The sequence below is a fragment of the Gymnogyps californianus genome, chromosome 1, assembly GCF_018139145.2.
Source record: "Gymnogyps californianus isolate 813 chromosome 1, ASM1813914v2, whole genome shotgun sequence".
Classification (NCBI taxonomy): Eukaryota; Metazoa; Chordata; class Aves; order Accipitriformes; family Cathartidae; genus Gymnogyps; species Gymnogyps californianus.
Window position 1 is genome coordinate 92,184,643 of NC_059471.1, and position 11,082 is coordinate 92,195,724.

The following is an 11,082-nucleotide window of genomic DNA, read 5'->3' on the forward strand; positions in this document are numbered from 1 at the left end:
CTAGAAGATTAAGAATTGTGGTATATGGCAAACAGGTTTTAAAAATCCCTGAAACCACACTGAAACAGAATTTCATATAACAGCTATTATTAGCTTTCTAAGGAGTTTTAAATACAGGGGTGAGCAGGTATGAAACAGTAGAGAAAAGAAATAAAATGGAATACTGATTCTCTGCCTTCATTCGCTCTCTCTGTATTGTTCAAATTGTACAAAGGGAGAGGAAATTTGTTCTCATGTCTGCAGCTTGGTTCATGTCTGACAGGGAGTAAAGCCAAGGAGACATAACTAGCAGTCTTCACTCCACTCCCTGAACACATACAATCATATGCATGTTCAAAGAAGTTAGAATTAACAAGAACACGTTGAACTCCATCTAGCCGCCCACTGATCAGCTAAAACAGCACTGATTTTGTATTAGTTTATGACAACCATGGAAAGCCAAAATTGAAAGGATTAAAGGCTTCAATGGAGAAGTTTTGTATTGTAAAATCAAAATTTATATTGAACACAAGGTAATTTTTGTACCTGCAGTTCTTTCCTATAACTAGCAGGGGAAAAAAAAAAAAAGAAAAGAAAAAAGAGAAAGGGGAAAACAAACCTGAAGTTTTTAAAAATATATTTGCAAGGGAAATAGTTGGTCATAAAGTATAAAAGGGACTTTTTTTCCCCCCAACCAATTACATAATTTATGGTGGAAATAGATCAGCCTGGGTAAGAAAATTGAATCTGGAGTATTTTTAAGGCCAAACAAATCCAGACATATCTCTATGCAGAAACTGAAGTCATGGATAAGACAAACCACAGTTACTACAAAAAGCAACATCTTACCATCCAATTTAAAGCAAGCACCAAAACAAAACTCAGAGGTGGCAGACAACTATGTCCAGTAACTCCGTCCCACCACAGTGCTCTGTTCCTAGCCGCAGCCCCTATCAGCGATACAGTTTCAAGACACACCTTCAAAGTTTACTCTTATTTTTCCTCAGAGACCATCTGCTAAATCTTTGTAAAAAATGGAAAGCTAGTTTTCATGAGTGCAGATATAGATATTATAACCAAATAACCCCCACAAGAGTTTATAAGTGAAGAAAAAATAAACAATTTTTGGGAGTTGGTTTCTTTACTTACTAAAGAACATGTTTATTCATTCAAATAAGTTTTTTCCATATGAACCTAAAGTTAATTCATCTAAGATGCATATGGTAGTGAAACCTAAGGAGGTAATGAATTTTGCAAAGGTGTAGATTCAAGAAAAGTAAAAGAAACAAAGCATACACTCCAGAAAGGAAGTGAAACATTTTGAAGATACTTTAACATCATGGGATGTATTGTTTTCATTTATTCAGAATTTCTGAAGTGACTAATTTCTAAAGTATCACAAACCTTTAAAACAGCAATCTTCATAACTTACATAACTTTTGGTAAAAAATAATTACACAAAGGTAATTATGAACATCACAAAGAAACACCATGCATGCTTTAATAGGCCACTTTCTTAAGCTGTATTAACATCTAGCTAAGGTTATAATGCTATTAATGTTATTAGAATTAGGCTGCAATAAAATGATTTAGCAAAAGAGCAACTTACAAATCTAATTCACAAAAACTTTCCATCAGTGTATGTAGAAAGGGGTCACATTTAGACCATAAAAATTACCATCTCCTTTTCAAGAGAAAAGTTGTGGTTTTGTTGTTGTTCTAGCCTTATTTACACAAGAAAATCTTGTCTATGTTTTCCATTCTCTCACAATTAAAACTAACCAGGAGCCAGTAACTAGCATGTAACCCAGTGACTTGTTACAATAAAAGTATTTTCATACCTCTTCATACCATTGCATTTACTTCTACATTTCCTTTAACTTACCAAAGACAAACTTTTGCTTCTTCCATCCAAGACCTCTTTTTAATGCCATTCTCCTTCTCCCCTCCCCACTCTGCCATCCTGAAGCAGAAACAGCTGCAGTAAAGTGCTCATTTCTAAGGCAGTCACCTGGCCTAAGTTCAAGCATTTTAAAGAAGCAAGGAGGAAGCTAATGAATGCCACTTGTTCCCACTTCAAAATTCTGATTAAAGGACTGGGGGGTGGGGGGGGTGGAAAAAGCCTTAACAAAGTTAGAGGAAAGAGGCAAATCTCTCTCTGATACCCATCTGGAGGAAAAAGATTACAAGAAATAAACAGGGAAAGCTTTCTGATCCGGAGCCTGCAGTAGGGAGAGTTTCAAATGTAGCAGGACTGACCTCTCTTCCTTAGCAAAATATTTTAGTTTCTGTATATTCCTAAGGTGATGGTGCCACTCCACAGCTGCTGCCTTGTTTATTCAGTTCAATGCAGAACATACCGTTCAAGGAACCATATCCCAAATTTATCTTTATATTCTGAAAATTCGCATCCTGGGCTCACTGATACGCCCTTGTAGCTTTGCCAAGTAACCCGTGCTCCACTGCTCCTCACACTCAGTATTAAAAGCAATTGCTAAAGAGCCTAAATGTCCATAGAGAAATGGTGATTATACAAATGGGAATATCTACTCGAAGTAAGCTCTTTGTAAAATGACAGAGAAAGGGCATTAGACATATCTGATCAAAACAAAACAGTCAGCCATAAGCAAGGGAATGGTAGGTTAAAAGACTATGAGAGATAAAGCTTCCCACTGAGAGTACTGCTTTCACAGTGTATTATGTCTACATAGTTAGCGCTTCATGCTAGTCTCTTACTTTATTTTAATCCCTTCAAGGAGGCGCTGAGAATATTCATCCAGATACAAATTCCACACTACTGTCTGAAGCTCTTTAAAAAAAAACCAAAACAACAAAAAGCCACCTACCCATCACTGAAAACATTATATAAGAGAAATGAAAATATCACCACTTAAAGGATAGGGATTGGCTTGATTTTGTTTTATTATTTAAGGCACGCAGTTTTTTCATTATTATCAACCATCAAAGTAAAAGGAACCATATTAGATCTTTTTGGCGATTCATGTAAAGCCGCTATCCTCTACTTAATAATAGCATTTAAGCCTTCCACATCTCAGGAGTTTAAGGAATTTTGGAGTTGGAGTCATTGTGCTTGTGCATTTTTGAGCTTTTTGCACCTGAACCATGAACAAAGATCACTTAGTACTATCTAGGATGTTTTTGGAAGGCAGATACCTAAAATATAACAGTGGTATAAACAGAAGAAAGACCAAGGTATAACAGCTTTCCAATGTGTTTATTCCTTGACAATGAGGACCCCGACTATGACTATGATGAATATAATGATATTTTCTGTAATGCAGTGCCGGTCCTCAAATGTTTCACACAATCACTCAGCCTGGATACTTTATGGTGAAACAGGTAAATACTATGTAGCAATCAAATGGAATGATACACTTGGAAAAGCACACGAACATGATGTAAGAGAGGCCGAGGGTTTGTTTTTTTTTTCCTTTTTAAAGATCAGATGGACACATGGAATATATTGTTAGTAGCAACTCCAGAGTGTATTAACATCAAAACCAAGAAGCGATGTAAGTCTGTCTCCCATCTTTATCTACGCAATTGGCTTCCTCCTGCTATTCTTCTCCTTTCCCCCTTCCGACCCTCAAAAGGAGCTGCCCACAAAGCTAAGGCAACAAATATGTAACAGAGGCTTTAAATTGAGGCTGAACATGAAAGATGTTGAAGGATAAATCAAAGACACAAAAATTACTGTAATCATAAGATAGTGTATACTGTTACTTATTTTAAAGTTTATACGTATTTCCTTCAAAATTATTTGCCATTATCTGCTGTGAGCTGCAAAAAGTTAAGTTTGCAAAAACGTTAATTTCCCTGCAGCCACAGTAAAAGTGTGACTAAAAAATTTCCGACTTACCGTACGTAGTGTTTTCTGAAAGTAGAATGTTAATTAGATCTATTTCTAGTAAGTTACAACTTAAAAATTTAAGCACTCAGCCAATGTTTCAGATGAGGCAATATAGAGGCTACAGTGTAGTGTATATTTTGATGCAGTTATGAAAAAAGGCTTGACTTATTTTTAAAAGAAAAATCTAATTGTAAAAATACTAGTGTGGTTTAGATACACAGTAAGACTAACCACAGCATGTAGTAACTGATCTTAATAGCTTACTACTTTATGCCAAAATACCATTCTTAACATTATACCATAAAAGTATTATGAAGCACTGTTTTTAAAAGCAAATGAAATAGGACTGAGTTTAGAAAATTTAATGTTTGCATATTGTGAGAGACCAATTCCTATAGATATCAAAAAGAAATTACTTTAATGCTACCAGGAAATCTTCCCTCAGTTTCAGAGACCCTAAATACTATGGAAAAATTTGGTTAGCATCATTCTTTCACTGTTGGAGAGATTTTTTTTTTTTTTTGGTCTTATTAGGGTTTTTTTTGGTAGCAGACAGCCTAGGAATAGTGCTAAAATTGGCAAAAAATACACACACCAGGCACCAGGTCCACCATATGAGTTCATTATCATACCTGATTTTCAAACTATGGCTAGCCTTTTTTCTGACTAATTCTGCTTCCATTCCTGAGAACATGTAAATGTGACAAAGACTGTGCACACAAATTACAGCCTGAAGGTCAACGTGGAAGGCTTATGGCTTACCTTTGAAATACACCTGAAGGGAAGGCTAAACTCAAAGACATCAGTGTCAAAAGGAGAAGCTACTATTTGCAATAGAGACTATTTTTAACAATTAAATCGTGAACGTCTTTTAAGTTTCAGGAATGATGAACATATGTTTTAGATCTTTAAAAATGAAATTTTCCACCAATGTATTTTATATATGTACTATGTGTTTTTATATAAGTACTATATGTACTTATTTCCTAAGTAACCAGAAAGACAACCATAGCTGTTCTGACAATTACAGCAACAAATCCTTGTTTTTCTTCAAGAGCCCATTTCAATATAAAAATTGCTGGGAGAAAGAGAGGTAGTGAAAGGTATTGTAGAAAGGGACCATAATGAAGGAGGAAAAAAGACAATGGAAAAAGTGAATTAATGAAATACAGAGGAATAAACTCGGAGGAAGAGAGGAAAAAGAAGAGAACATCTGGACCAAACTTTATGGAGAACAAGGAAATGGAAGAGAAAGAAGTAGAACAGGAGAACTGGAGAAACAGAAAATCAAACAGGGAAAACAGAGGAGCTAAATTCAAAAGTGTTTTTCTTCAGAGGGCTTGTCATTCTATGTACGTAAACCACAAAACATTAATAAAGCATAGGATGTGTGAGACACCAGATTTCTCTGAGATTTCATGTAAACCAGTGTTGATCAGCTTTTCTTAAGTGTATATTCGAACTGTCTTCTTTAGGCACGAAGCCAAGAGACTCTGACACTCAACAAGTAGGTACCTGCATTTTAGAGTGACTAAATTAGGTGTCAACACTTCTTAGAGAAGGCTTTTTATTCTTACAGGATAGAGCTAGGTGCTCCTGAACACTCAGAGTGTCTTAGTGTACCTATTTTATTGATTGCATCTTGAATCTTGAAGGGCAATTCAGTGCGCCTGCATACTGAGCACGAAGTGCAAAGTCACCAAAAATCAATATAGAGGACACACTAAGCACAGAGGTTCATCTTAGAAATGACTGACTCAGGGCTTCAGAGAACATTAGGTCTTCCTCTGAGACTTTTGCAGAATAGTTTAGTGATTAAAGTCCAGTAGAAGACAACTGGTGTGTCTTGGAGCCTTGGAGACTTGCCTCAGGGAATCTGAATGCACACTTGCCATTTCCCAGATGCGTGCACTAACTACTGGGCAAGAGACAAGACTTCTGTGGAGCAGTTCTTTTTCACTTCTATTGAAGACAGGCTTACTGTGCAGAAAGCTGTGCAAGATTTATGGCAGCAGACACAAGAACAGTAAAAGCCAGCTTAAGTTTTGCAGCCCTGTTTTAGAAAACCTGAATATAGTGCATAAATTCTAGTGAGCAGGAAATGAATGTTCACAACTGGTGAACTTTGCACTGAACTGAACACAGCAGTGCATAAAGCATGACATATAGACACTTAGAGATTTGTCTAGACAATCCCAATGTGGCTTAGGCAGGCAACTGCCTTCCCCAACCAGGGACTGCTCCTGAATAAGAGCCTCTGTTCAGACTTCTGGAGCTCTTCTTACAGGGAGGGACAAAAAGGAATTTCCAATTACAGACACCAGTTGATATTACATGGTCCTGTAGAGCACACAATCTGAATATCTGAGTATCAGATACTCTAATCAGGAAACAAGCAGTCTGATATTGTGTCTAGGTGAAAAGACAAGTCACCACTTTCACCTTCTGCTGCACTGATTTGCTGAAAATGAAATCAAGGTAGTTACAATGCCATAGAGTACTACTGGTTTGAGCCTTTGAGTCTACAGTAATAATTAGTTATCCAATATGATTTCAGTGTAACTATTTTTTGGCAGTTTTGAAATAAAGTATTTTCCCTTTGAGGTGTATCTATTTTTTCTTCCCCAGCTGTATCCAATGCAACAGAGGCAGCACTGTACCACCAAAGGTAGGAATCACTCAGTCCTTTTTGTATCACAGAGTTCCTGTGTGACTTAAGCAACCTGGTGTTTGAGTTAAAAACAGCATTTTCCCACTTGATAAGGCTGTGTATAGCCAATGTTTTAGGAAGATGAAAAGGTATTCATGCCCACAGAAATTACGCGTTAAGCTCCAACACTGTAACAGAGCTTCCGTGAAGGTAAGATGCAGACAGAAGATTATCCCACACAAAGCTTTTTTTTTTTTTTTTTTAAATCATCTACAAGTATGGAATCAGATCTTTAGAAAGAAAGAGATTCGTTGATTTCTACAGGATAATTGCATTCTTATATTCAAGTCCATCAGAATGAAACCACTTATGAAATGAGAGACACAGCAAATTAAAATAAGAAATGATCACCAGCGGAAATAATTTAAAAAGTAAGTTTAGAGAGTGTTTAAAAAAACCCCACCAAACCACATTTTAATGAATGACCAATGAATAAAGTAGTTATCAAAAGCTAATGACATAGTCACTGTATTTTAGTTCTTTTCTTATTTAGCTCCCCAAACGCAGTTCTCCTAATACCTGCGTAAACACTTGCACCAACACCAAGAAGGTGTGAGGGCATCAACGGCAGAGTAACAGCAGGATGGTGGGAAAGCCAGTTGTTAATGTTATAAATACTGAATGCAGGTGAAAGACATACACAAAGCCCTTTTAGAGTACAATAAATTCTTCCTCAAGACAATGCCTCATTCCTAACATTACAAGCAAACAACACTTGTAATTGAAAGTTCCTGGACCTTATTTCAGTCAGATCTACTCAAGGCTCCCAGGCATATGCAGGGTTTAAAAACGGATTTGCAGCAAGAGATGCCTACTATGCCTGGGATGGTGGTGTAAGGCATAGCCACGGTAAATGGTTGTCAGTGTTAGTCTTCGGACTACAACAGCAGTAGACTTAATCAGACAGTTTCATTCAGAAACACTTACATGAGCCAGTGAAAATTTTGGAAAGAAATATCTGCAGCTCTTCACTCCTTAAGTTGGAAGGCATATATTGTCTCAAGCTATGCTTTTAGAAGTATTTTGCCTTATTTTATTTCAAGCCTTTTATGCAACTTAAAAAAAAATGGCCTGACTATTACTAATATCTTGTAAATCCCTGTTGTCTCTTACTAAACAGAACATACCCATTTACCTATTCAAAACCTCACTTAATTTGGAGCAGTCAGCCACCTTGCAGGACAGCCCCCTTTAGGAGAGAGGTATAGAAGCAGGAGAAGAGAGATCAGGAGGCTTACCACGTCAGAAAAATAAGTACTGCTTTACAACCAGTAGTAGCAAGAACTAGACGTTTAAGATAGATTGGCTTGCACATCTTCCTTAAGCTAAGTATACAGAACCACCAGAGAACTCTGAATCTCTAAAGGCAGAGTTTTATACAGCATGGACTAGAACGAGACAACTTCTGAGAGAGGGTGAAAACTCAAATCAGCTGAGGGAACAACATGAAAGTTTTTGAAAACAAAGGCTACCTTGTCCAGCTGTGTCCTTTCGAGGCAAATCCATACTTTCAATCCAGCAACTGTCAGAGGCTTTCAACAAACACTACATTTTCCCCCCTCTAAGTACCCACAGAAAAATCTCCTTCTCCCTCTAGGACAACCTCAAAGGCTTAGTTTTGGATCTATTCCTTGCTCTTCTCAAGTTTCCAAGCCTGTATTCCTTGAGACTATCTGCTTGGCAGATACACTGAAATTCCAGAAAAGGATCTGAACTGAGCATATTTGGTTGTGCTGTGAAAAGCTCAGACACTCTCCCTCCACAAGAGGATTCAGTCTGACACCAAACACAGCACCCAGGTCAAAGCAAACAGGCAGACATTTAAAAGAATGCTGAAACACCCACACATGAAGCACCTAAAAATCCCACATAATAGATACACCATCCTCAAGCCCTGTTACAGCTGTCTGTTACAAGCTCACTGAAATAATGAAAAGTTAGTTTTCCTACCTGTGACTGTGGAGGAGTGCATTGAAAGCCAATCCATCAGACCAGCTACTGGTGAAATTGATAACATTGACCTGTGGGTAATTACGAGTCGATTGGCGGACCCAGCTCAGCAGAATCTTTTCACTGTTTGTCTGTTGCAGTCCAGCCATGATGTTTTTCATTACATCTTTGACCTGCAATAAGAGACAGAATTTCATCAATGATTGAACTTACTCATTAAAAGCTGATGTTTTGGGGTTTTTTTGACACAGAAAAACTTCAGTTGCCTAGATTTAAGCCTTAAAGAAAAACCTCCTAAGTAATCACAGAACATACTTGCTGTCACAGTATAATGACAGCAGTCAAGTCTGAATGCTTAAAGACAACTGATACTGACTTGTTGGTCACCATTGGTGATGCATTCAGTACATTCATCCCTGTGCCACATGAAGCTTTCCATGCATGAACAGAAAAGGCACATTTGTTTGCACCACTTACAGGAACAGAGTTCGTTCAAACTAAGTATTTCTCCTTGTGGTTTTCTTTGCTCTGGAAATATATCCTTAGTTAATATGATACACTATAGCAAAAGTTGATAAAATGATGAAAAACATTCTTCTCTCATTGACAGAGTTGCATTAAGTACCAAGGCAAAATAAATGTGCTTAGTGCACAGTAGATAATGTTTTTGACTTAAACGTGCAAACTATAATTACATACATGCACTTGGATGAAAAGTGAATTTCTTTGCATGCGTTAAGAGTATTGTATATGTTTCAGTTTTTAGGTTTTTTTAATGAATAGTTAATATTCCTCTCTCATTAGAGAAAGCTCACCGACCTACAGTTATTATTTTACAAAAAGCCATTAATTCCGAGGGCTTCTAAAAATATTAGCCTGGAGTTTGACATAATGCAGTCGATCACGTATTTCTTACCAACTTCTTTACTAGTGAAAGAGCACCCAAAACTTGTACTAAGAAGTCCATAATTTATTTTCCTGTAAAGTAATCCCTTTTAAATCATTGCTTTCTCCATACATCTTGTAAAGATTAGCAGCCCTTTTAAAATACTTCCTAAGATATAATTTAAAGTTGCTTATTGTTGCTTATTCACTTATGGAGTATAATTTCATTCTAATTCTCCACTTGAATTGCTCTGCAGCCAGTATCAGTCAAAGAACAACATTCAGTGCAGAAGCTACTTTATGATAAAGGATGGACCATTTTGAAATTGTAAAAACCATAAGATAACATGCAGAAGATGCAATCTCAAAGAATAATCAACAATAAAAAAAATTAATTACTATGATACTGTAGAAAAAAAACAGATACCATTTTATTGTTCAGTCTGGTAAGTTGCTTGCTAGTTTCACAGTAATTAATTCAATCATTTGAATAAGTGAAGATATAAATTACTAAAAGAATGTCTTGTTTTTACATCTCAGATGGATACTACCCAAAGAGTATCAGTGCCTGCAATTTTCCTTTTGAGACTTAGGTATAAAGTTAACTTTATATGTTATTAGTTTCTGAGACGGGAGGAGAAACTGATCCTCTCTAAATTTCATGGGACACATTTCTGACTTTAGTCTAAGATTGTAATTTGCACCAATGAAAATGAATATAAGATTCTATCAGATAAGAATAGCAGCATTTTATAGTTGCCTCCATTTCTACACCAGGAGACAGAAAGTAAAGAGTTTAAGAAAATTAGGAAATGTACTCTTTAGTTTTGCTTCATATGTCTGACTGGGTATTTTGAGTTTCTCATTAATATTTTTAGTGTCTTCATTATTGAGAGCTGCCAAAGTAGATTTATATAATTCAGCAAGAAGCTAAGAGATTTGCCTCCTGTATTTCCAGGCAAAAACCCTTAACTACTATCAAAATATAATTTGTTTTTCATTAATTCTGGTGCTAAAAAAAAGTTTTGAGATTAGCATCTATTGCACCAAACTTAAACAATATGAAAGACTAGAAAATACTGAAATTATGGTAATGGAGAATTGTCCAAGCCAGGATTTCATTGTTCATTTTGGATTCTTATTATGTGCTTGTATTTACAAATGCAGATTTATCTGAATATTATAAGCAAACTGTAACATTTGAAAAATACAACACACATTCATATAAAAGGATAGCTGAATGAATGCAGAAACACAAGATTTAGAAATAGAGAAGTTCATAACGTATAGAAAAGATCAAGTATTTAAGTTGACATTAACACAAGAGAAAGGAGCAATAAGTATGAACGGAGGAAATTAGGCAAAAACAATAAAACAATGGGCCATCAGGAAGGTAATTATTCAGAAGAATCCAGATGATAGTTTTCCTTCTGATTTAAAGAGACAAAGCCAAAAACTTAGCATTTATTTCTACTTTTGAGTAAACAAATACAAAATAGTTTCAAATTCATCTTGTTGAGTATAAATCACTGACAACGGATAAAGATTTAGTCTCATTTTCCTGCATTTCTCTGCAGCAGTGAAGACTGTAAAAATTATGATTTTTTGTTGTCTCCTAGGGAATGGCAGGCATTTAAAATAACGAAGTAAAAGGGCCTGATCTCATCCTGAAAGCTGAGGTCACTTC

General features: G+C 36.2%; 1 protein-coding gene across 2 annotated transcripts in view; it reads right to left on the reverse strand.

Annotated features, from left to right (window-relative positions):
- DMD (dystrophin) overlaps positions 1-8,683 on the reverse strand; it is a 922,027-nt gene extending 913,344 nt beyond the window's left edge. For both annotated transcript variants that reach the window (XM_050904429.1, XM_050904437.1), the window contains exon 1: positions 8,511-8,683. In XM_050904429.1, coding sequence (XP_050760386.1) covers positions 8,511-8,671 — 161 coding nt within the window. In that variant the 5' untranslated portion in view covers positions 8,672-8,683. The remainder of the gene's footprint in view (positions 1-8,510) is intronic.
- Positions 8,684-11,082: the final 2,399 nt, after the last annotated feature.